Here is a 27208-nt window from a genome sequence, read left to right on the forward strand (position 1 = left end):
TGGTGGACCTTCCTGCAGTCAGCATGTCAACTTTATGCTCCCTCAAAACTTGAGACGTCAGTGGCATTGTGTCGTGTGACAATACTGCACATTTTAGAGTGGCCTTTTGTCCCTAGCACAAGGTACACCTGTGTAATTATCATGCTGATTATCTTGGCAAAGGAGAAATGCTAGATAACAGGGATGTAAACAAATTTGTGCACAAAATTCAAGATAAATATGCTTTTCGTGCATATGGAACATTTCTGGGATATTTTCTTTCTGCTCATGGAAGATGGGACCAACACTTTACATGTTGGGTTTATATTTTTGTTTAGTATAGTTTGAGACGTTCAAGAGTGGCCTGGAGTGTTTTTGAACCCAAAACAATAACCACCCCCCCTGAAAACATGGAGGACATTGGCGCAACCAATTCATTATTTATAAGAAATCCTGCTTTGCCCTGCGAATGACCATCAAGCAGGCAAAGCGTCAATACAGGGCTAAGATTGAATCATAGTACACTGGCTCCGACGCTCGTCTTATGTGGCAGGGCTTGCAAACTATTAGACTACAAAAGGGAAGCACCGCCGCGAGCTGCCCAGCGACACGAGCCTACCAGACGAGCTAAATCACTTGTATGCTCGCTTCGAGGCAAGCAACACTGAGGCATGCATGAGAGCATCAGCTGTTCCGGACGACTGTGTGATCATGCTCTCCATAGCCGACGTGAGTAAGACCTTTAAACAGCCAGACGGATTACCAGGACGTGTGCTCCGGGCATGTGCTGACCAACTGGCAGGTGTCTTCACTGACATTTTCAACATGTCCCTGATTGAGTCTGTAATACCAACATGTTTCAAGCAGACCACCATAGTCCCTGTGCCCAAGAACACAAAGGCAACTTGCCTAAATGACTACCGACCCGTAGCACTCACGTCCGTAGCCATGAAGTGCTTTGAAAGGTTGGTAATGGCTGACATCAACACCATTATCCAAGAAACCCTAGACCCACTGCAATTTGCATACCGCCCTAACTGATCCACAGATGATGCAATCTCTATTGCACTCCACACTGCCCTTTCCCACCTGGACAAAAGGAACACTTATGTGTGAACGCTCTTCATTGACTACAGCTCAGCGTTCAACACCATAGTACCCTCAAAGCTCATCACTAAGCTAAGGATCCTGGGACCTAAACACCTCCCTCTGCAACTGGATCCTGAACTTCCTGACAGGCCGCCCCCAGGTGGTGAGGGTAGGTAGCTACACATCTGCCACACTGATCCTCAACACTGGAGCTCCCCAGGGGTGCGTGCTCAGTCCCCTCCTGTACTCCCTGTTCACCCACGACTCCAACACCATCAAGTTTGACGACGACACAACAGTGGTAGGCCTGATCACGACAACGACGAGACAGACTATAGGGAGGAGGTCAGAGACCTAGCCGGGTGGTGCCAGAATAACAACCTATCCCTCAATGTAACCAAGACTAAGGAGATGATTGTGGACTACAGGAAAAGTAGGACCGAGCACACCCCCAATCTCATCGACGGGGCTGTAGTGGAGCAGGTTGAGAACTTCAAGTTCCTTGGTGTCCACATCAACAACAAACTAGAATGGTCCAAACACACCAAGACAGTTGTGAAGAGGGCACGACAAAGCCTATTCCCCCTCAGGAAACTAAAAAGATTTGGCATGGGTCCTGAGATCCTCAAAATGTTCTACAGCTGCAACATCAAGAGCATCACTACCTGGTAGGGCAATTGCTCAGCCTCTGACCGCAAGGCACTACAGAGGGTAGTGCGTATGGCCCAGTACATCACTGGGGCTAAGCTGCCTGCCATCCAGGATCTCTACAACAGGCAGTGTCAGAGGAAGGCCCTAAAAATGGTCAAAGACCCCAGTCATAGACTGTTCTCTCTACTACCGCATGGCAAGTGGTACCAGAGTGCCAAGTCTAGGACAAAAAGGCTTCTCAACAGTTTTTACCCCCAAGCCATATGACTCCTGAACAGGCTACCCGGACTATTTGCATTGTGTGCCCCCCCCAACCAACCTCTCTTTTTACGCTGCTGCTACTCTCTGTTTATCATATATGCATAGTCACTTTAACTATACGTTCATGTACATACTACCTCAATTGGGCCGACCAACCAGTGCTCCCGCATATTAGCTATCCAGGTATTGTGTCCCGCCACCCGCCAACCCCTCTTTTAAGCTACTGCTACTTTCTGTTGGTTGGAGCCTGTAAGTAAGCAATTCACTTTAAGGTCTACATCTGTTCTATTCGACACACGTGACAAATAAACTTTGATTTTATTTATTTCCAGCAAACTAGATACGCCCCATTTTATTGCAACACACACTATCATTGATGAGAACCATCAATGGGGAGAACATTATCCTAAAAAGGAAAACAAAGGCTACACTTCAAAACTGCCTTCATGTCAAAGTCCCACCAATAAAGACAGGGTAATAGACAAGACAACAGCTGTGGCCACTGCCCTACATCTGTTATAGAAAGTGTGCTTGGGAAGGCTGGGTCGGTGTCTAGGTAAGGTTGGGTTGGGTTAGCAAGCCATGAGATAAAATCAGCCATAACTGGGATCTTGGAACTACGTAGCAGACAAGGTTTGTATGCTGAACATAGATATCCCTTAAATATTTTATAATATGCAAACCATACATACATACAGTATACTTAAAAAGTCCACAGAACCAAATGTGAAGTGCCCCCTGCTCACTTCAGGTATTGTTATATTGCCCTGCTTTATATTGCACTGATCCCATCTTCACAATGGAGTTCTTGTTAAAGAAAAGGTTGACCCATTTTGAATGTTACATTGTTTTTGTGCATCTCTGAGTGATGTTCTATCGATTCCCTAGGTCATTTCATGTTTATGCGAGTTATTGGCGTTCAAACAGGAAGAAATTTGGCTGGTATGACGCAGCACTGTGATAAAGTCGCTCATTACACTCCAAGTTAATAGTAATACGACTTTTAGATCGTAAAAATTAAAAAAAGATTTTAATATTGGCATATATCATAACTTGGGAGGATGTCTTCTCTCGAATGAGCCATTGATCACATTTTTGCGATATTCCTACCTCAAGAAATGTGTATTTTAAATGGAGGTTCTATCACATCTTTCATATTTGTCTGCCTCTTTAGGCCAGCAGCATACCACCCTGCATCCCTCTGCTGGCTTGCTTCTGAAGCTAAGCAGGGCCAGTCCTTGGATGGGAGACCAGATGCTGCTGGAAGTGGCGCTGGAGGCCCACTTGCACCAACTCTGGGTGTTGGCATTATGCCCATTATCTTTAAAAAATATCCCAATGCCCCAGGGCAGTGATTGGGGACGTTACCCTGTTTAGGGTGCCGTCTCTTGGATGGGACGTTAAATGGGTGTCCTGACTCTCTGTGGTCACTAAAGATCCCATGGCACTTATCGTAAGAGTAGAGGTGTTAACCCCCCGGTGTCCAGGCTAAATTCCCAATCTGGCCATCATAGCCACCTAATCATCCACACCATACAATTGGCTCATTCATCTCCTCTCCCCATAACTATTCCCCAGGTCGTTGCTGTAAATGAGAATGTGTTCTCAGTCAACTTACCTGGTTAAATAAGGGTTAAATAAAAATGAATAATATAGTCCAGAGTGCATTGCATGGTGCTGTTGCCAGATATTGGAATCCAATGAATGAAGGAACATATAATGCCCCACCCAGCAGACTGTCGACCAATCGCGTTCACGGTGTCATGCTGCGTCACACGGTTGCTAAGCTGGCTACAGCTGTCCTGTCTCAATGTCGAGAAATGTGCCTATTTTCCTCGTAATGTCATGATTCCAAAGCTATACAATATTACAGACAGCAAGTTTCTCACATCTCTGAAAAGATTTGTAACGTTGTACTTCTTGTTGACAAAATTCTTGCTAATGTTGGGTTTTGAGCAAGCACCCAATAGACTCCCATTCACTCTTTGAAGTAGAGCTCCTTGTCCCAGAATGCACCGCACGGCCCATGGACGTAGCATGGGCAACACTTCCCCATCTCCTCAAAAGTATATCTGCCGTTGCAAATGTCAAACACTACTCTGTGAGGCACATCAATCAGCAGGTTGAACATGCTGAGATTGTAGACTCCTAAATTGATAGTGCAGTTTGTTTAGGTGATTTTACAGCTAACTAGCTACTTTCCACGCTGATATTTGTCTTTGGTATTATTGTGTCTAGGTACGTTTGCTAGCTACCAATCTTATTATAACGCCAAAATGAAACATTTGTTCACAAAAAATTGTGTTATTTAACACTAAATTAAAATGAATTAGTGGGTGGATTTTGACTACAACATTCTAACAGTAATTTCTACATTTCATACAGTGCATTTGGAAACTATTCAGACCGCTTTACTTTTTGCACAATTTGTTTCGCATTATTGTGTCAAGGTACATCTGCTAGCTACCAATCTTATTATAATGCCAAAATGAAACATTTGCTCACAAAAAAATTGTCATTTAACACTAAATTAAAAGGAATTAGTTGGTGGATTTAACACTAGAACCGCTGAGCCTCTAGGGACCCCCCTTCAAGCTAATGAGCAGTCATTCTGACTACAACACACTAACAGTGTAATTTCTACATGTCATACAGTACATTCGGAAACAATAAAGACCGCTTTATTTTTTGCACAATTTGTTATGTTACAGCCTTTTTCTTAAATGGAATAAAATTGTTTTCCCATCAATCTACACAAAATAGCCCATAATGACAAAGCAAAAACAAGTTACACATTTTTGCTAATTTATAATTGTAAAAAAACTTAAATATCACATTTACGTAAGTATTCAGACCCTTTACTCAGTAATTTGTTGAAGCACCTTCGGCAGCAATTACAGCCTCGAGTGTTCTTGGGTATGATGCTACAAGCTAGGCACGCCTGTATTTAGGGAGTTTCTCCCATTCTTCTCTGCAGATGCTTTCAAGCTCTGTCAGGCTGCACAGCTATTTTCAGGTCTTTCCAGAGATATTTGATCGGGTTCAAGTCCGGGCTCTGGATGGGCCACTCAAGGACATTGAAACTTGTCCCGAAGCCACTCCTGCGTTGTCTTGGCTGTGTGCGTGGTCTTGGCCGGTCGTTGTCCGGTTGGAAGGTGAACCTTCTCCCCAGTCTGCGGTCCTGAGTGCTCTGGAGCAGGTTTTCATCAAGGATCTCTTTGTACTTTGCTCCGTTCATCTTTCCCTCGATCCTGACTAGTCTCCCAGTCCCTGCCGCTAAAAAACATCCCCACAGCATGATGCTGCCACCACCATGCTTCACCAACTGTGGGACCTTATATAGACAGATGTGTGCCTTTCCAAATCATGTCCAATCGAATTTACCACAATCATGTTGTGGAAACATCTCAAGGATGATCAACGGAAACAGCAGGATGAACTTCAGCTCAATTTCATGTCTCATAGCAAAGTGTCTGAATAAATAAGGTAAATAAGGTATCCCTTTTCTTTTTTTGAATAAGGCTGTAAAATAACAGAATGTGGTGCATTTTCATTAGTTTGTTACTGTAGGCTATATGTAAAAACAAAAAAAAGTGTTCCATTCATTTTTTTTTTGTGGACTGCCTTTGTTACAATTATGAAACAGAAAGCAAGTCTGTTGGAATGGGGTAACAGCTTATTTTTTATGTCAAAATAAAAATACCCCAACCACCGAGGCATGGTCAGCAAGACTCGTGGTGAAATTATGGACACATCAATCAGTAGCCTAAACATCATAAGCACCAAATGTGCTTGATAAAGTGAAAATCAGAACAAAAACAATGGCATCATAATGAATATAAGTGTCAATAGGACATTCAATTATTGTCTGTGCTTACATGGTGTTTGTCTTTACTCAATGGAATAGGTTGGAGCATGTCCATGTCACAAACAAAAGCTGGTGAGTGCATTGCTGATGTTTTTTGCTTGAGATGTATGTCTGCTCTCTTAGCGATTACATTTTGTGCTGATAATCTGCCCGTAGTATTGGCATCGGCTTATTCTATCGAAACGGTGCAATCTCATCCCCTCTCCTGTCTCAGATTTGGTAGAGCATGGTTCTTGCAATGACAAGATGGTGGGCTCGATTCCCGGGACCACCCATACATAAAAAATGTATGTACACATGACTAAGTCGCTTTGGATTAAAGCAGCTGCAAAATGGCATATGTAAGACAGGGTTCCCAGGGTGGTTTAATTAGGCGGTTATCGGAGCATTTATTATTATTTTTTTTGTGGGGGGGGGGGGCATAAAACACCAGCAGACAAGCTCCAATAAATTCCCACACATCTTAATCTGTCCTTAGCACAATAATTGTCCACAGTCCACTGCTTCCATGTTTGATGGCCTCAACTGGAAATATAACCAATAACTACAAAGACATCACATAACTAACATCCTTTCTGATGTTTAAAGATTGAAGTCTGCAGGAATTTTGTCAATACCAAAGCAGCAGAGGGAGCATAATGTATGATTTTTTTTTTTAAACACAAAATGGGCACAATGTTCAACATCAGAAATGTTATGCTACAGCATTATAACATTGCATATTACATCTTGATAGTTGACTACATCACATGAATAAACCATCCACCTAATACAGGTCCCATCATGGGTAGCTTTGAGTCTACATGTAAATCCTCTTATGGCTCCTAAGACTGAATGGAAGTGAGATATTTATCAGGCCTGTTGAAGTACGTACGGTGCGGTTCCCAGTCAGCCCATAAATTTTAAAAAAAAAAAAAGTATGTGGGGTGATGCAGACACCAGTGCAGTAATGGGCAGACCAAGGTTCATAGGTTAAGGAGGGTTTCCTGGAACACACATACACACCGAACCTCCTGCCTGCCTCACAAGCTTCCTGTTCCCTCTATGGAAGAGAGGATATGGAAAATACCTTGGGATATCTGCTGTAGCCTGACAGGATGTAGGGAAGAGTGTAGTGGTGCTGGTGAGTCAGTGATCAATGCAACATTAGCCTCCAACCTAAAGGAGGCCATTCGGGGCTTGTCAGAGAGTAACTTGGTATTTTTTCTTAGCGGGTATTCTAGCAAAATCTTTTATTATTATCCAGAACAGACAGCATTGATTAAGCACATTATCAATAAGCCTAATGCAGGGTGACCCAACTAGCAGACAGCGGGTTTGACATTATTAGTCAAATATTATATCTGTTTGGGCTTCTTACGAACAATTTTTAGTCTACAAATTATTTGTAATTATGTTCCGGCACCATGAGGATCCGTTCAGGAACAAAATAACCCTGCGGCTGAATCTAGTTGATGATTCCTGGCTTAGTGCATTGGATGTACCTTCAGAACATAGCTACTTTGATGGTTAAACTCCGCTGTTGATAACAAGCCAGAATTACGCCACTAATATTTTTGTGATGCTGATTTCATGGCAACTGAAGAATCATGGCATGCACATCACTTCAATAAACAGTTACAGTAAGAGCTACTGTATAGCTTTGTCAAACAATCATTGGATAAAAATATTAACTAGATATTGTCTAATAAAAATGTCACATGCATATACTTACATTCTAACCTGACAGCTTAAGTCACATGTCGACATATTTACCTAGCTAAATATGGAGTATCAATCAAGACAATGGCTACATTTACCGAACAAAAGCAGGCAGGCTCGAGATAGATAGTAATACCGTTATGAGCTAACTAGAACCGTTTAATAACATTTGCAAATGGCATGCTTAGGCAGCTTCTGTAGCTACAGCATTGTGAGACAATTCCACTTAGACATTTTAGAGACATAATACAACGCAAAATTAAAATGAATGCGGATAATTTTAGCTACCTAGCTATATCAGTATTTTGACGAAGTCTATCTCGTTGGTTTTTGCAAACTGCGCTCGCTCCACCATCATCACATAGCTAGCTAACCACTCCGTTAGCTAGCCACGAGCTAACAAGTGTAGCCTATAGGTTATATCTAGCTACCTCGGTAAATGGTTTGCAAGAATACTACAGAGGAACTTACATCAATGTGTCCCTTAAACGATACGTCTGTATTCTTGATGTGGCTCAACGAAAAACCGGTTAAAATTCCCGCATACAAAATATAATTGACAATATCCGAACTCTTACTTTGGTACTCTGTCGACCGGTAATTCAGCAGCAGCCTACCCACAGCTGAGCGGACTGAAGTCCACCTGGGAGGCAGAGATGACGTCACTGGGAATGAGCTTCTTTCTAAGGAACAGTAAACGTAATCATAATGATACCTGTAGCATAAAGGTCGAGAAGTTGTGTTGCAGCGTAACTTGATAATCTGCATTCGGATGTACTATATTGTCGAAGGATATTGATTCTCACTTGATACAGATAAAAGTCATGCATTTGTCCTTGTTTAATGTTTTATAGCTATAGGATTGCTTTTAAATTATAATATTGTTTCCCCCTTTCCCCCAGATAATAATGGGGAAAAGTACAGCAAATTAACATACATCACAATGGTTTCAATAAAAGGTGTGTAAAATGCTACTTCAAGCTCAGAAATATTTGAGGCTGGTAATCAAATCAAATTAAAATCAAATGTATTTGTCACATACACATGGTTAGCAGATGTTAATGCAAGTGTAGCGAAATGCTTGTGCTTCTAGTTCCGACAATGCAGTAATAACCAACGAGTAATCTAACAATTCCAAAACTACTACCTTATACACACAAGTGTAAAGGGATAAAGAATATGTACATAAAGATATGAGCAAGATGCAGTAGATGGTATCGAGTACAGTATACACATATGAGATGAGTATGTAAACAAAGTGGCATAGTTTAAAGTGGCTAGTGATACATGTATTACATAAAGATGCAGTAGATGATATAGTACAGTATATATGTAAACATATTAAGTAGCATTGTTTAAAGTGGCTAGTGATATATTTTACATCAATTCCCATCAATTCCCATTATTAAAGTGGCTGGAGTTGAGTCAGTGTGTTGGCAGCAGCCACTCAATGTTAGTGGTGGCTGTTTAACAGTCTGATGGCCTTGAGATTGAAGAACAGCTTCTGTCTCTCGGTCCCAGCTTTGATGCACCTGTTCTGACCTCGCCTTCTGGATGATAGCGGGGTGAACAGGCAGTGGCTCGGGTGGTTGTTGTCCTTGATGATCTTTATGGCCTTCCTGTAACATCGGGTGGTGTAGGTGTCCTGGAGGGCAGGTAGTTTGCCCCTGGTGATGCGTTGTGCAGACCTCACTACCCTAACACTTTTTTAAGACATCACCTGAAGACAACATATTCCTCATTGAAGCCTATAATGGGTTTGTAGATCTAATTAGGACATATGATACCCATTGTATCACATTTACCACAGGGAGAATGCATGTAAACATCACATTAAATGTTTACTTTCTTTGTTCATGTTATAATCCTGTCCTCCATGTCCAGTTCACATGTCAAAGACCGCAACTGCACACAATGCCAGTCAAACAGTAGTTTTCTGGGTAACTGACCACAAGGGTGAACCATTGGAGGAATTAACCTTTATCCAACCATATAATTGATTGGGATCAGTGAGAACATCTCATTGACAACCCGAGGAAGAGTGGATGAGTCAATTTGAGACTGAGGATAGAAGGATAGGAAAGCTTTGTCTTTCAGGGAGGGACTATGACAACTGGAGAGCTGAGGCTGAGCCAATGGAATAGAGGACAATTTAAATTAGATTAATAGAGCAGTACATCTGAGGCTGAGCTCCCGTCACCTCTGTTGAGTCAACAGACCACCATGCAAGGGGAATCCCACATCCGGAGATGGGCGTAAACAAGGAACAAGGCAGAGCACATGATGAAACTGCAGTGAAATCAACATCTCTCCTAAAGTGGGTTGGTTGATAGGGCAGTTAAACATTTCTTACAGTCTCGTTTTTGCATAGGCAACTACCCGGTCCTTAAAATAACTGCTTTATAAAAAGGACCACCAAACATGAATTGGTACTTAAACATTTACTTTATTTTTCACTTTCTTCTACTTCAAATGAAATTGAACAATGCTAGGCTGCTCGCTTAACAGATGGGCAATCCAACAAAGTGCCCCTCACAAATAATGCAAGTGCTATGAGAACTTAGAGACATTCAAAAATGTACAAAACAATAAATTACAACAATCTCATGTCTCTGACATTACATTTTCAAGCATAACAGGACATTAAGAATAAACCGGTTATGCCTTAAAATTAAAAAGGTGAGGTATGTATATATACATACATACAGTAACAATGTGATACAGAGTAAGGTAAAGGAACTAAATGTACAGTCACTGAGCCAGGTCCATTGGACCAAGGGAGACTAAATAACCCCACCAAATCAAATGGTGAATTTCATCGTATTGAATACTATATCCATTTAAAATGGAGGTTATGAGTCATGTGTGTCCTCTTGTTGATGTTGAATTTTGAGGACGAGTTTCCTGATATCTGCTCGCTTGCGCTTCACCAGCATCAGTGGAAACCATTCCTTCAGGTCCATGGGCGGCTCAAAATCTTTTGGGGGATTCTAAATCCCCAAAAATAAATTTTAAAAATAAAGACTTCTTTAGAAATCTCTGAAATATTAGCATGGTACAAGTCTCATTTGTGGGGCCAGGAGTTATCTAACCAGTATTTATTTCCTGATCATATCACGGTAAAAAAAAAAAAAAAAAAAAAAAAACTGACCCGATTCATCCTATTGATTTTTATGTACTGAACTCAACAATGTATGTCCTCACCTGGAAAAAGCTCTCCACATATTGAAGCAGGTAAACACCACAGTCGCTGTAGTTGTCCTGCTGAGGGACCTGGGGGTTTGAGCCCCTCATCGAATCTTTAGAGAAACTCCTCAGACTGCCTTTCCTCACCTCCCACTCCACCTCCAAGTATCTGCATTCACACACATTTCCAAAATCAGTCCGTACTACAGTCGCAAAGGTGTTGCTAACCTGATAGGTGGATAAATAGTAGATAAAATCTTACTCTTGCAGGATCTTCACGACCCCCGATCTCACATGGCCTCCTAGGGAATCCATGATCAGGATACAAGGTCTGTTTGAGGAAAAAGCAAAAGATTTGATATGATCAGACAGTCTGTGATAATTCAAGGTATTGCTCACCATGAGGACATTGTAAATCTTATCAGTTTATGGTACATACAAAGAATGATTCTGGTGCCATCTAGTGACATGAGTGAATAACATTTTCTTGCAGGAATAATACATGTTCAACTAGTGTGAGAACTACAATAGTCTACAAGGCAGCTAGCTGTAAGGTAAAGGAGCAGGTTAAAACCCTAGCCCATGGAACTTACTGTTTACAGGTAGTGGGTTGGGAGGAGACATCGACACTGTCCTGCTGTTCACTCTCATTGCACTGGTCCTTGATATCGAGAAAGATTTTTAGTGTCAAATTCTGACGTAACATACTTGATAGTGTCTTTCAGGCCATTCTTTCTCTAATCACCCCTTTTGATAGTAGTATACTGTCAAAAAAACTAATGTCAAAAACATAGAATATGGTGTCAAACAAAATATATATACAGATCCATTACCTGATTTGAATCCTGAACAGGAGAAAAGGCAAAGATATCCTTTTCTATTTCATATCCGTTGCAATCATCTAAAACATAGTTCACATGCTCCCAATTCAGCAGTTGAGCGGTCATGACTAAATGCAATTCCATTTATAATGCAGTTAACGATTAACTAGACTGTATTCTCTTCTCACTCACCTGAGAGGAGCTGCTTCTTTATCAGACCTGTGGTGGTGGGGCTCACACTGAGCTCCTTCATGACCGACTCCAGCTCCTCTCCGCCCCCACCGTTTGAGCACACACACAGCCTCACCCCTATGGTGAGGTCGCAGTCTGGGGCTTCTGGGCCTGGCTGACCCCTGGTGCTGCTGCCCGGGGGGCTGAAGAACAGGGACATGGGGTTGGGGGAGGTGTAGTCCATCAGGAAGCACTTGTCCAAGCTGCTCTCTGCTTCCTCCAGCCAGGCTGGGAATGGGGAGTCTGGAGACAGGGGCTCCTGCTGGAGGTCCTCTAGGCCAGGGAAGCAGATGACCGCCAGGAACCAGTGTGCCCTGGGGAGAAGAGGGTGTTTTGACATAGATGGAAAGAAGAGTTGAGAAGGTGACTCAGGTAAACTAAACCATATATGGGAACATTGACATTTTGGAGGAAAGCATACCTTAAATAAGATGCAAAGCAATATCATGACAATTTATGACCGAGTATATACTGTAATAGTATGCATGAGAGGATGGACTCACGATTCATTTATGGGGACAAAGATGAAGTCCTTCTGGAAGAGGTCAACATTCCTGGTCCATGTTCTCACTCGGTTGTGTCTCCTTTTCTTCACACTGGAATGAACGGTTGAGGTTCAGTTTAATTGTCCCACAGAGCTGGAACCTATTGGGCACTGGTTAAGTACAGTCGGCATACTACAGTACTTACGGTAGGTCCTCATAGCATGGGGTCTTTCTCTGCTCTGTCTGAGTGAGGCACTTGTAAAAGAAGGAGCTGAACATGTGACTCCTGTTGGCATCCTCCTCTTTCAGCATTGCAGAGACCAAGTACCTTGACAAACAATGAAGTATAACGTAAAGCAAAATTAAGCAACTTAATTCCATAGGAATGCAGATACTGAAACATACACCTATATTAACCCACTACAATACCCACTGTGAGCAATGTAAAAGCAGATCTTACAGACTTCACTCACTTCAGGTAAAAGTCAATGATGACATCATTCAAGAACTCTCCCTCGTTGAGACAGTGCAGGTCTTCATTGGTGACAGATATCCCCCCTCTGGCTGGATGAGGGGGGTACAGTATTATCCTAGCAAGACGACAACCCAAACATCACAATGGGGTTAGCAGAAGTAGTCAATTTTTCACTATAAGAAGAGCACAAAGGGAATTGTCATTCACCTTTTGACTGGCCCTTTGAAGGTGGATTCAATCTCCATTATTTCATCATCATCCAAGACTTGTATTGGGGGAGGAGACAGGCATGCTGGGGGAGGAGACAGGCATGCTGGGGGAGGAGACAGGCATGCTGGGGGAGGAGAGATCCGTGGTAGGGCAAAATAGATTTGTGGTGGGGCAAGAGAGATCCGTGGCGGGGCAAGAGAGATCAGTTGTGGGGCAGGTGCAATCCATCTTGGGGCAAGAGGCTTGGAAGATGGTGTCTGTTTACTGGAGCCACAAATGGAATCCAAAAACTTCTGATGAAACGCATCAGAGGTCGGAGGTTTAGATGGACTTGAAATGGCCTGGGATACCTTGTGCATAAATGATGAAGCTGGGCGAGGAGGAGATTTAGGTGGGCATGCAAAGGGCTCTGAAACTTGCTGCAGAGAGGAAAACAGAGGACACATAAAATCCATAGATGCTTCATCAGGTTATGTCATTGTGGATGATGCTCCATTAAATGCCTACAACTCAAGAGTGCATAAGTAAATGGATTGTCATTTATTAAACTTTCCACCATGCCCCATCAGTAACATTACATGTTCAGCATGCTTACCTTCTCTGGGGTTGGATGGGAGGAATGCATCAGTATTCTGTTGGCCTCCACAAATGGCAACTGTAATGTGAAATCCTCAGGAGCTTTATTTGCTCTGCCAATTCCTCTAAAGATTTTCTCCAGTTCAACTTTCTCCAGGTCAGACAGCATATTCTCAAACACTAAGATTATGTAGTTCTCGCCGAGATCTGACGAAAGACGACAAACTTCAGATATATAGACCGAGGGATTAAGTTTGATGAAGTCAGCAAACTGAATTTACATTGGGGAAACAGGGGAGTCTACAGACGAAAATCTACAGTATTAAGAGTTCCCTTGGTCAGTTCTTTGAGAAGTGTTCTGTAATACTCACGTTGGCCCTTACTGTCATACCAGGCACCCCCGTTGGCTCGGGACATCTTGAGGAGAAGGCGGAGGCGCTGGGACTCCCCTGATGTGGTCTTGAGGAAAAGGGCAGGCAAGTTTCGGGCATGGCACCACGCACAGCTGGCCAGACTATACGACCACAGCCGCACTAACATTAACAGATTAGGGATGGAAAAATGTATTAAGGCCTTTACATACCGTCTGTGTGCTACATACCTCAGTTTTATGACTCACTTTTAACAGCTTCAGCTCTTTGCTGCTCATATGTTCATCCCAGTGGAGGCTGCTGAGGGGAGGTCGGCTCATAATAATTGCTGGAATGGAGTAAATGGAATGGCATCAAACACATGGGAACCATGTGTTTGATGTACTTGATAGCATTCCACCTATTCCGCTACAGCCAATACCAGCAAGCCCGTCCTCCCCAATTACGGTGCCGCCAACCTCCTGTGGTTTATCCCAATAAGGCACAAATTCAGACTGAAGGGCTTTCTTTCTTACCTTGTTCATCGATCTGGATGTACTCTGCTGTAAACTGAAACAGAGTCAAATAACCTGAGTCAGAGCAATACTGGAATATCAGTGTTGTGTTCTCAACTGGTAAAGAGTTTTAATTTTGAAATACTGTACTTTTTTCAATATTATACTGAAATAAGCTTACGGTGACATGCTTGGAAGGTGTCCTGCGCATTGTCCCCACTCTCACACATCTGCAGAACACATCAATCCCCTCAGAAATGTCAGCAGATGTATTTTTAGGAGGAGGTGATATGGGATGATTCTGTTTGACTCTTCGCCGTTTTGTGGTAGATTTGTCTGGGACCAACTTTCCAAACTTTGAAGGGAAGCATTAAAAATGGTAAAAAACATGAAATAACAGATGGTGTTAATAGGTATAAACAAAATCACATACATTAGGGTTGTATTTGGTGTGTACAGATAGGTCACTCAAATGTGACATTTCCCTTGACTAAGTCATTTTACCAGTCAAGATTCTTATCAAGAATCCAATTGACCTTTTATGACTGACAGACTACGGCTACACAGCATTGAGTGTTTCTGATACCGGGTCTTTCATTCGCTTCTTCCTTGGTCGTCTGGTTTTGGAGTTGGTAAAGTAATTGCTTGTGAAGTCATCGTCATCAGCGACTGTCTCCAAACTGCCACCAGAGGGCGTTGGTGAGGAGTGACTAGTCCCTGACGTTGGTGTACCAGAACAGACTGAGGTTTCTTCCTTGTCATCACCTGACAACACAATTACATAAAAACAATAAGCATTATGTCAAGGATTGGATTTACTCTGTACAGTAGGCTTCTTATGAAATGGCAGTCAAGTGAATAACAATTTACCTGCAGGTTGTAGGAGAGAAGGATTTTTCTTGGGCGATTCTTCTGCTTGAAGACATACTGTGCCGTCAATCCTATAATGCATTCCAGACATGAGTGATACATTTTTAAAATCCTTCATGACCTTTTAAATAAGGGATACCTCACCTTTGGGCATTACTCTGAAGCACGAAAGCAGGGGTAAACGCATGTTGGAAGATGCTGCCTTGGACAACCACTCCTGGAGAGGGTACCTGGCTCAGAAAGAAGTAGTCACTGCCGTTGAGGACTGTGCTGAAATGCACTGCTTCAGTTTGAGAGCTGTGGTGACAAAAAAAGTGAGTTGTAAAATATGTGGATTTTCAAAAGCAAAATATAATTGTTAAACATGAATGAGTTTGTAGCTAAGCAAACTAAACTTCATATAAACACATACCTAGGCATCTTGCCAATTCCCAACATATGGAGTCCAATGGCATTTCCTTTGAGAGATCTTTTCAAAGGTTGATTTGCACAACGTTTTTTCATTTGTCAGTCAGCACTGCAGGTAAAACTGTTGGAAAATAAAACATATCAAATTGAGGAAATGCAAATCCATTAGTCACCCATCCTTTATTTAGCCTACCCACAACACTAAGCATGAGAACTGCATTGCTGGGTTGCTACCAAAGTAAGATAAACATATATTCATTGGAAAAACATCAATATTTTTCACTGTCACCGAGGTCCAACTTGCAAGGGTTATCTTTAGCTAGCTTTCTTCTTTCATTCGGTACTATGTTAACGTTAGTTAGTTATTTTCACAAAAAAAAAAATAATAACCACTCTCTTAGCAATATTAACTAAACTGTTGGAGAGTAGACGAATGTTATGTGAATTGAAACGCAAAACATTCTTCTGAACTGGATAAACAAACCGTGATAGTTAGCTAACGTAAATGTCGTAGCTAATTTAGCCAGCTAATCAGTTCGCTCGCTAGCTTGATATGAACGGATTGCATACACAGCTATTATGGTTGGTTAATGTAACTTTTCATGAATCTAGCAAAATACTAGCCTTGTTTTTCCCAGAACATGTCTGCAATTCTGAAGATGACCGAAATTATTCGCACGCCCACCTATAGCCACCTATCCGTGGTGTCATCAAAATGTGAACGTTCAACATTGATTGGAGGCTGAGCCAATCAGCGCCTCAGATGCCTGTTCATCACATTGTAACAATGAGCGACCAAATATAGTTAAGTATCAAAAGTAAAAGTATAAATAATGTAAAATGCATTATATTAAGCAAACCATACGGCACAATTGTCTTTTTTTGTGTATTTATTTACAGATAGCCAGGGACACTACAACACTCAGAGGTTATTTACAAACGAAGCATTTTGTGTTTAGTGAGTCCGCCAGATCAGAGGCAGTAGGGAGGACCAGGGATGTTATCTCGGTACCATTTCCTGTCCTGCTGAGCGTTCAAAATGTAACGAAGACTTTTGGGTGTCAGGGAAGGTTTATGGAGTAATAATATTATTTTCTTTAGGAATGTCAAAAATATAAATCGTAAAGTACAGATACACCCAAAAACTACTTAAACAGTACATTCAAGTATTTTTAGTACTTAAGTAGTTTACTTTACTATTCATATTTTTGACAACTTTTACTTTTACTTCACTACATTCCTCAAGAAAATAATGTGCTTTTTACTCCATACATTTTCCCTGAAGCACAAAAGTGCTCATTACATTTTGATTGCTTAGCATGAAGGAAAATTGCCCAATTCATGCACTTATCAAGAGAACATCCCTGGTCATCCCTACTGCCTCTGATCTGGTGGACTATTTAAACACACATGCTTTGTTTGTAAATTATGTCAAAGTGTTGGCGTGTACCCCTGGCTATCCATACATTTAAAAAACAATAACATTATGGCGTCTGGTTTGCTTAATATAAGATTTTTACAATTATTTATACTTTTATTTTTACTTTTGAAATTTAAGTATATTTTAGCAATTACATTTACTTTCGATACTTACGTGTTTCAAAAAAATCTAATACTTTAAAACTTTTACTCAAGTAGTATTTTACTGGGTGACTTTAACTTTTACTTGAGTCATTTTATATTAAAGTATCTTTACTTTTACTCAAGTATGACAATTGGGTAGTGTTTCCACCACTGTACTAGAGATGTTGGTTATGTAATTATTATCCAAGCATGTGCCTTATTCCTGAGAAAGATTTGCACGGATTCATTTTTCTAAACTACCCCCTGTAATTCTTTACCTTTTCCATTAAATTAAGTCTATGGCAGAAGTCTGGTGTTTTTTATTCTAGGCGTAATGATATTTTAACATCAGGCCTAGACGATATTAAGGCTTCAGTGATCACTCGTGCTTGGCTTCCAAATGTATAGGTGTCCCCATAGGCTAAATATTTAAATTGAGGAAATGTGATCATAATCATTATTCTAGCGATCCACGTTAGACGCCCATCCATCCTGCTGATGTGAGCTGCTGGGCAGCACGCTTGTATTTGATATGCATTTATGGATGAGAACGTGAATTTGACACTTCCAAAAATGAACTCAGTGGGGAATGGGGATTCCCTGCTTTGCGATCTGTTGGGATTCATTAAATAGACTTAGGCACTATGCTTTTTTTTCCTTCACATTTAATTAAATTAACGCATTTTCAACTTCAATTCATTGGCACAAAACTTGCGTCAGACAAAAAAAATGTTTGTCTCTGGTTTGCATAGCTTTTGATATTGAGTCTCTGCCTGACAAAGTGATTGATGTTAGGATATTCCATTTATCCCGTACAAGTTTATATGCCAAATAAATTTAAGACATTACAGGTGTCAAGTTTATGGGCATGTGGCAGCAGTCTGTAGAAGGGAGGTTCCTAGGTGTGAGAAGTGTGCAGACGGGCACTAGACAAAGGAGTGTGTAGCATTGGGGTAAGAAGCGGTGTGTGTTAATTGTATGGGTACCCATGGGGCTGGGTGGGAATCAGAAATGTCTGGTGCAAGAAAGGCAGGTTGAGGTTACTTAGAGTAGAGCATATTGTGCCGTACGCTGAGGCAGCGGAAGTTGAGGAAGATGGGTCAAAGAGGATTCGTGTGAGTAGTGTCGATCTGTATCAATACAGAGGGATAGGCCAACGAGTAATATATGCTTTAGTAAGATTGGCTTTTTTAGCATTCATAGCAATGGTTATAAACTGTACTGCAAGGATGGAACGTAAATCACAGAAAACAGAGGTTGTGGTGGCAGCTGCAGAGAAGTATTTGGGTGTGCGAGATTTGACGTCAGAAGAGTTACAGGGTTTGTTGAGTAGTTGTGTCCTGTCCTTTCAGGCCTGAGGTAGGACTAGATAGGTTTAAATAGTGGAGTATGGTGGTGGGTTTTTAATGAGTGTAGGGTTAGATGGTAGGGTATTTGTTGATTTTATTTCCCAGGCCTCTCTCGCTTCCATCCTCTGAATTCCTCTGTATAGCCCTGGAACCAGTAGCCTAGGCCAATGCGTGTCCCAGAAGTAGCAATATAGTAGGACTATGGTCAACCCAATACAATTATTGAATTAAGTTAACGTCTTCCTATCAGTCTAATTCGCATATATATTGTGATTGGTTATTGAATCAGGATAACCTCGAGCTCATTAATGATAGAATGTTCATATTTGAAGATTGCTGAAAGACCAGTTTGGTAATGACGAGTAGAACGTTAGCTAAAGCGACTGGTACTCAGGCTAGCAGAAAAGCACCTTATAGATGTTGTACTTAAATGTTTTTGTGTAAACTGAGAACTGACATTGCAACTCTTAGGTTGTTGTTTTGTACTAGCTACATCATAACCTATTCACAGAACATATATTTCAGTATTCATGTGAAAATCAAGAATGGACCTTATAGTTTTTAATCCCCTTTAATTTAGTTTGTGTGTTATCAGAAGTGGATGTTGTCAATGACCCCCAATGCTTTCCCATCCAATTATCTTTGAAGCCCCAGCTGCCTTTGGCTTTATCTGTGAAACGACCTATCACACACATTCTAGGGTCCTGAGCAGGAAACATGAAATCCCTGGAAAAAACACCAGTGTGCAACCCCATGTTAACTCATGTTGATCATTTGGAAAAAAATCCCAAGCTGAAGCTACTTGCTGCTTTGTGGGTCTGGAAAACTCCACAAAAGGTAGGTTACATTTAGAAATATTGATGTGACCTGAGACCCATATAACAGTATCCTGTGTATGTCATGATGAAGCAACCTTGGTTGGTTTATCTTTGGATGTTGTTTGGCTGTATGTGATTTGTCACAGCACTCTATTGTTTCATCTGGCATGTGCCAAGGCACTTTTCAAGGGAATTTACCTCAAAGCCAGATAAGGAATTTTGGTCTTAGGTCAGATACATTCTGGCCTAGGCTACTGCAAGTTTCACCAATTTGTTGTTGTTGTTATATTGAGTGATGTGAAAGGGTTGGTTTGAGGTCTCCAATCTGTTGTTGTGATGGACTGTGTAAAAGCACACTATCACATAGACCTGGGTAATCATTACTCATATCAGACTTAATTGTACCATGATGTTGTTTTTTCTCAATTTACTGCAAAACAGTCTTAACTCTGCTCTTCAGATGTACATGTAACTGCCAAAATAATGGAAACATTAAATGGGGGGGGGGGGGGGGGGGGATACAAAGGATTTTTAAAGCAGGTGCTTCCACACAGTGTGGTTCCTGAATTTTAATTTTAATCTTGTATAAAAATGCTGGGCAGGCCATTATTGCCATGTCTATGCCCCCATAGGATGACAACCCACTGGGCACACACTGGTTGAATCAATGTTGTTCCCATGTCATTTCAATTAAATTACATTGAACCAATGTGGAATAGACATTGAATTGACATCTGTGTGCAGTGGAAATGCCCCCATCCACAGGGCACGGGTAGTCACTGAATGGTGTAATGATCATGAAAATTATGTAAACCATATACCATGGCCGTCTCAGTCACCAGATATCAACCTAATTTAACATTATTGGAGATTCTGGAGCAACGCACGAGACAGCGTTTTCCACCACCATCAACAAAACACCAAATTATGGAACTTCTCGTTGAAGAATGGTGTCGCATCCCTCCAATAGATTTCCAGACACTTGCAGAATCTATGCTAAGGTGCATTGAAGTTGTTCTGGCGGCTCGTTGGTGGCCCATAGGCCCTATTAAGATACAGTGCCTTGCGAAAGTATTCAGCCCCCTTGAACTTTGCGACCTTTTGCCACATTTCAGGCTTCAAACATAAAGATATAAAACTGTATTTTTTTGTGAAGAATCAACAACAAGTGGGACACAATCATGAAGTGGAACGACATTTATTGGATATTTCAAACTTTTTTAACAAATCAAAAACTGAAAAATTGGGCGTGCAAAATTATTCAGCCCCCTTAAGTTAATACTTTGTAGCGCCACCTTTTGCTGCGATTACAGCTGTAAGTCGCTTGGGGTATGTCTCTATCAGTTTTGCACATCGAGAGACTGACATTTTTTCCCATTCCTGCAAAACAGCTCGAGCTCAGTGAGGTTGGATGGAGAGCATTTGTGAACAGCAGTTTTCAGTTCTTTCCACAGATTCTCGATTGGATTCAGGTCTGGACTTTGACTTGGCCATTCTAACACCTGGATATGTTTATTTTTGAACCATTCCATTGTAGATTTTGCTTTATGTTTTGGATCATTGTCTTGTTGGAAGACAAATCTCCGTCCCAGTCTCAGGTCTTTTGCAGACTCCATCAGGTTTTCTTCCAGAATGGTCCTGTATTTGGCTCCATCCATCTTCCCATCAATTTTAACCATCTTCCCTGTCCCTGCTGAAGAAAAGCAGGCCCAAACCATGATGCTGCCACCACCATGTTTGACAGTGGGGATGGTGTGTTCAGGGTGATGAGCTGTGTTGCTTTTACGCCAAACATAACATTTTGCATTGTTGCCAAAAAGTTCAATTTTGGTTTCATCTGACCAGAGCACCTTCTTCCACATGTTTGGTGTGTCTCCCAGGTGGCTTGTGGCAAACTTTAAACAACACTTTTTATGGATATCTTTAAGAAATGGCTTTCTTCTTGCCACTCTTCCATAAAGGCCAGATTTGTGCAATATACGACTGATTGTTGTCCTATGGACAGAGTCTCCCACCTCAGCTGTAGATCTCTGCAGTTCATCCAGAGTGATCATGGGCCTCTTGGCTGCATCTCTGATCAGTCTTCTCCTTGTATGAGCTGAAAGTTTAGAGGGACGGCCAGGTCTTGATAGATTTGCAGTGGTCTGATACTCCTTCCATTTCAATATTATCGCTTGCACAGTGCTCCTTGGGATGTTTAAAGCTTGGGAAATATTTTTGTATCCAAATCCGGCTTTAAACTTCTTCACAACAGTATCTCGGACCTGCCAGGTGTGTTCCTTGTTCTTCATGATGCTCTCTGCGCTTTTGACGGACCTCTGAGACTATCACAGTGCAGGTGCATTTATACGGAGACTTGATTATACACAGGTGGATTGTATTTATCATCATTAGTCATTTAGGTCAACATTGGATCATTCAGAGATCCTCACTGAACTTCTGGAGAGAGTTTGCTGCACTGAAAGTAAAGGGGCTGAATAATTTTGCACGCCAAATTTTTCAGTTTATGATTTGTTAAAAAGGTTTGAAATATCCAATAAATGTCGTTCCACTTCATGATTGTGTCCCACTTGTTGTGGATTCTTCACAAAAAAATACAGTTTTATATCTTTATGTTTGAAGCCTGAAATGTGGCAAAAGGTCGCAAAGTTCAAGGGGGCCGAATACTTTCGCAAGGCACTGTACTTTATGTTGGTGTTTTTATTTTATTTTGGCAGTTACTTGTATCTGTGTGTGTGTTTGTCAGTGTATATCTCATACAATTTCTTCCAGTCCATCAACCCATCCATGTTGCAGGATGAGAGGAGAGAAGCTGATGCCTTGTGTACTTATCACTCTACTGGGGCTGACCCTGATGGAGTCAGCTCATGGACAGCACATGTCAGACGAACCCTGCTCTGTCCAAATTCTCGTCCCAGGACTCAAAGGCATACACTCACGCTTTCATCAAAAATTAAAGAGTTTAAAACACGCTCAGAAATCGTATAGGACTCATAGGATTGCAGTGTGCACTATTTATCAACAGTAATAACATTTCAGAGTTGTGCAGTTTGTGTTTTGATTCATGAAGCTTTCTCTCCATTTGACAGGAGAGGAAGGAGAAAAGGGAGTGAAAGGAGCACCTGGGAGACCAGGAAGAATGGGTCCACCAGGGGAGATAGGTAAGCCTCTATCTTTAAAAACAGAAGAAAAAACAACGTTCAGCATTCTCTCTGTACAGGTGCTATGCTTTGATGATGATATCCCTCACAATATCACAAAGTTTTGACTCTATGGAGGCTGGACTTGGGAAACTTGGGCGTGGTATGTTTTTCAGCATTGTAGGATGTTGGGAGTAGTTATCTGCTAGCTAATTTGGTTGTCATGAAAAGCTTTTTGGACACGCCTACCGATTTCCCTTTGGAAAAGGTCTTTGGATAACCCTTTGGCCTATCACTAGGGTGTCTCACTACATTTGTGGACTTATTTATTTTACAATAGACTAGAACCATACAGATATTTTTCCAGAATGGTTTAAAATCATATTTCCTTTAACAACATGATTCTATGGGGTATTTATTTAATTGGACCGTTATTGCAGGAACTAGAGTAAAGATCACAGCATGTACTGACAATCATTTCTCCTAGAGGATGTTGTGCGCTGGTTACATCACTGCTAGGCAGTCCAGAGCAACAGAATGTTTACTTTAGGTCAGAGGTTGTGTGAGAAACCTTACCCAGAATCCCCTGAATCACTGACAATTGTTTACAGCAGCTGTTAATGAGGACTGGTCATAGAGCTAGATGGAGTACCCTAGTGTCCAAAAGCCGATTTTAGCATGGGCAGCACCATTGAGGACTTTCACCATTTTTGAAGTAGTCAACTGGGTGGGACTTCCTATGGGTTAAGGAAGGATCACATAATTCCATCCAGGTCACCAGGTGGGAGCAGCCAATGGGTTTACCTGTGAATAAACATTCCATAACTGCAATTGGCAGTAAATTGCAGTATGCACCCTTTCAGTTTTTGTCATAGAACTAGTAGAAGAATAAAATTCACTACTTCAAAATGGAGATGGCTCTCAGGCAATGTCTATCTAAAATACATATTTTTTTATTTAACCAGGTAAGTTGACTGAGAACACATTCTCATTTACATGAGATGCAGAGGCTTTGTTATTTAACCCACTTATTTGATTCTGAAATCAGTAACAACACACTTCTAATAACTGTAAAACATATTTCTCTACAGGACATCTGGGAGTTAAAGGGCAGAAGGGTATAATGGGACATTATGGGAAGATTGGCCCCAGTGGAGTCAAAGGTAGGAAAAAAACAGAACAACTTGCATTTACACTTCTGTTTAGGGATGCATCGCTATATTTTCCATGTACTTTAACAATGTTTCTACTCTCAGGTGTAAAGGGAGATATGGGTGATGCTGGATCAAGGGGCCCGAATGGTGATCCAGGTACAACATTTATTTGTTTGGAGAAACATTCTAGGTCTAGTTAACAATAAGCCCAAGCCATGTTTTGTTTTGTCTCACCAGGTGTTCCATGTGAATGCACACCCCTGAGGAAAATTATTGGTGAGATGGACATCCTAGTGACACAGTTATCCAATGAGCTAAAGTTCATAAAAAATGGTACGCTTTCAGGATGTCTGGTTGAATGTTAAATTAGGAATTTCCAATGAATAATGTAAAGACATAGAGCTGTCAGTTTCCTTTCAATATTAGTTTCAATGCTCGTATCTTAGACCATTTTGCTTTGCTTTCTTCTATTCACAAAGTAAATGCTGGGTTTATATGTCGGTGTGATTATAGAAATACAAGTGCTCATTTTTCAGCACTGCCCTCCCCTGCAGCTGTCGCCGGCATCAAAGAGACCGACAGCAAGGTCTATCTGCTGGTCAAGGAGGAGAAACGCTACACCGATGCAGAAGTCTATTGTCAGGGGAGGGGTGGACACCTGGCCATGCCCAAGGACGAGGGGGCCAATGCGGCCATCGCTGGGTACATCACAGAGGCGGGCCTGAGCCGGGTGTACATTGGTATCAACGACATAGACCGCGAGGGTCATTTCACCTACGTGGATAATTCCCCAATGAGCACCTTCAGCAAGTGGAGGGAAGGGGAACCCAACAATGCCTACGATGACGAGGACTGTGCTGAAATGGTGGCGGTGGGGGACTGGACCGATGTGGCCTGCCACCCCACCATGTACTTTGTCTGTGAGTTTGACAAGGACAGTGTCTGAGGAGCATTTGTTTGAAAGTGGTAGTGAATTATAGAGAAGCCTTTTATAGAGTTCTACAGATGTTGTTCAGTATGTACAATTATTTTGACACAGCTGCATTTAAATATCTATGCTAAATATCATTGTACAGTATGAAAGATTGAGTACTGACATGCAACAACAGTTATGTAAAGACATGGTGTTTCTTCTCAGTTGTTACAGTTTTCTTCCTTTTTGACTTGAATGTTTGACTTGAATGGATGATGTTTTTATAAACCATTGCATTTAATGGATACAGCAATTTCTACCCTGATCTCTTAATCTACTTGGAATCTGCTTTTTGAAGATGAAACTTTTTTTGTCTTTCTCATCATGTTTATGTGAGTTATATATTGTATCTTGAAGTGAACTGATTTTTAACCCTCAAACCACTAACATAGTTACATATAGTGCCTAGGCAAAAGTATTCATCCCCTTGGCGTTTTTCCTTTTTTGTTGCATTACAACCTGTAATTTAAATGTATTTTTATTTGGATTTCATGTACCGGACATACACAAAATAGTCCAAATTGGTGAAGTGAAATGAAAAAAATGACTTGTTTCAAAACACAACAAAAAAACAAAACGGAAAAGTGCCATGTGCATATGTATTCACCTCCTTTGTTATGAAGCCCCTAAAGACATGGTGCACTCAATTACCTTCAAAAGTCACATCATTAGTTAAATAAAGTCCACCTGTGTGCAATCTAAGTGTCACATGATCTCAGTATATGTACACCTGTTCCGAAAGGCCCCAGAGTCTGCAACACCACTAAGCAAGAGGCACCACAAAACAAGCGGCACAATGAAGACCAAGGAGCTCTCCAAACAGGTCAGGGATAAAGTTGTGGAGAAGTACAGCTCAGGGTTGGGTTATAAAATATCAGAACTTTGAACATTCCACAGAGCACCATTATATCCATTATTAAAAAATGGAAAGAATATGGCACCACAACAGACCTGCCATGAGAGGGCCACCCACCAAAACGCATGGATCAGGCAAGGAGGGCATTAATCAGTGAGGCAACAAAGAGAACAAAGATAACCCTGAATGAGCTGCAAAGCTCCACAGAGGAGATTGGAGTATCTGTCCATAGGACCACTTTAAGTCGCACACTCCACAGAGCTGGGCTTTATGGAAGGGTGGCCAGAAAAAAGCAATTGCTTAAAGAAAAAAATAAGCAAACAAATTGGTGTTTGCCAAAAGGAATGTGGGAGACTCCCCAAACATGGGAGAAGGTACTCTGGTCAGATGAGACTAAAATTGAGCTTTTTGGCCATCAAGGAAAACACTATGTCTGGTGTAAACCCAACACCTCGCATCACCCCGAGAACACCATCCCCACAGTGAAGCATGGTGGTGGCAGCATCATGCTGTGGAGATGTTTATCATTGGCAGGGACTGGGAAACTGGTCAGAATTGAAGGAACGATGGATTGCGCTAAATACAGGGAAATACTTGAGGGGAACCTGTTTGTCTCCCAGAGATTTGAGACTGGGATGGAGATTCACTTTCCAGCAGGACAATGACCCTAATAATACTGCTAAAGCAACACTTGAGTGGTTTAAGGGGAAACATTTAAATGTCTTGGAATGGCCTAGTCAAAGCCCAGGCCTCAATCCAATTGAGAATCTGTGGTCTGACTTAAAGATAGCTGTACACCAGCAGAACCTATGCAACTTGAAGGAGCTGGAGGAGTTTTGCCTTGAAGAATGGGCAAAAATCCCAGTGGCTAGATGTGCCAAGTTGAAAGAGACATACCCCAAGAGACTTGCAACTGGAATTGCTGAAAAATGTAGCTCTACAAAGTATTGACTTTAGGGGGGTGAATAGTTATGGACAGTCATGTCTGTGTCTTGTTTGTTTCACAAAAAACATATACATATTTTGCATCTTCAAAGTGGTAGGCATGTTGTGTAAATCAAATGATACAAACCCCGAAGAAATCAATTTTAATGCCATGTTGTAAGGTCACAAAGTAGAAAAAATGCCAACACTTTCGCAAGCCACTTTACATGGACTATTGGAAAAAGCAACAACCATTGCAAAATATCAACTTAGACATTATTTTCAAAACATCCTTAGACATGTAAATAATGTTATCTAAAATAAAGAAAATTACCAAAACAGGCTGTTATTGTATAAAATCTACAGTTAATTTGCATATTTTGTAAACTAAAATATATATTTTTCCCTTATAATGTACAGTCTTTTGCCAAAGTAGGCGTACAATCCAAATCAGTACTAAAAATCTCAGTTACCATCATTTTTTGTGGTATCATCATTTGTTGTAGTATCATTCAGTTTTTTGAATTTTGAAGTAAACATTCATTTTGTCATATTTATGTAGTAAAAACTACATCCATTTAAAGGGGCAGTACATCAACATTTAAATATACTACATTTTTGGGGGCAAAAAGTTATTCATCCATTGATCCTGAGAAACAATGACCAAAAATATGGCTTAGTCTTCTTTATTTACTTACCCCCACAGCCAGTATTAGCATCACTAAAGGTAAAACAATGGGAGTTGTAGGGCCTAT

General features: G+C 41.2%; 3 protein-coding genes across 15 annotated transcripts in view; 1 reads left to right on the plus strand and 2 right to left on the minus strand.

The window, feature by feature from the left end:
* myo6b (myosin VIb) overlaps positions 1 to 8232 on the minus strand; it is a 98753-nt gene extending 90521 nt beyond the window's left edge. For 5 of the 8 annotated variants that reach the window (XR_005039460.2, XM_036962307.2, XM_036962306.2 and 2 more), the window contains exon 1: positions 8021 to 8232. The gene's annotated coding sequence lies outside the window, so the exon portion shown is untranslated. The remainder of the gene's footprint in view (positions 1 to 8020) is intronic. The other 3 variants (XM_090220565.1, XM_090220564.1, XM_036962303.2) reach the window with 1 other exon arrangement.
* Positions 8233 to 9975: 1743 nt separating this feature from the next.
* LOC110505312 (sentrin-specific protease 6) lies at positions 9976 to 16234 on the minus strand. Its single transcript, XM_090220567.1, has 18 exons — positions 15681 to 16234; positions 15413 to 15565; positions 15269 to 15339; positions 14985 to 15163; positions 14580 to 14753; positions 14420 to 14453; positions 13905 to 14066; positions 13553 to 13740; positions 12955 to 13376; positions 12746 to 12862; positions 12478 to 12600; positions 12291 to 12383; positions 11749 to 12101; positions 11569 to 11636; positions 11329 to 11396; positions 10998 to 11066; positions 10754 to 10904; positions 9976 to 10539 (listed from the first exon to the last, which is right to left on the minus strand). The coding sequence occupies exons 1-18, from the start codon at positions 15770 to 15772 to the stop codon at positions 10402 to 10404; spliced, it is 2655 nt and encodes an 884-aa protein (XP_090076693.1). The 5' UTR covers positions 15773 to 16234; the 3' UTR covers positions 9976 to 10401.
* Positions 16235 to 18145: 1911 nt separating this feature from the next.
* colec11 (collectin subfamily member 11) lies at positions 18146 to 25370 on the plus strand. Of its 6 annotated transcripts, none has more exons than XM_021584475.3 (7): positions 18146 to 19425; positions 22179 to 22333; positions 22496 to 22567; positions 23638 to 23709; positions 23803 to 23856; positions 23938 to 24033; positions 24237 to 25370. In XM_021584475.3, the coding sequence occupies exons 2-7, from the start codon at positions 22204 to 22206 to the stop codon at positions 24644 to 24646; spliced, it is 834 nt and encodes a 277-aa protein (XP_021440150.1). In that variant the 5' UTR covers positions 18146 to 19425; positions 22179 to 22203; the 3' UTR covers positions 24647 to 25370. The 6 variants fall into 6 exon arrangements, with proteins under 6 accessions (XP_021440150.1, XP_090076694.1, XP_021440151.1 ...); XM_090220568.1 differs by having other exon boundaries at positions 19300 to 19425; positions 24255 to 25370; XM_021584476.3 differs by having other exon boundaries at positions 19300 to 19425; positions 22203 to 22333.
* Positions 25371 to 27208: the final 1838 nt, after the last annotated feature.

The sequence above is a fragment of the Oncorhynchus mykiss genome, chromosome 25, assembly GCF_057628025.1.
Source record: "Oncorhynchus mykiss isolate SJ-2025 chromosome 25, ASM5762802v1, whole genome shotgun sequence".
Taxonomy (NCBI): Eukaryota; Metazoa; Chordata; class Actinopteri; order Salmoniformes; family Salmonidae; genus Oncorhynchus; species Oncorhynchus mykiss.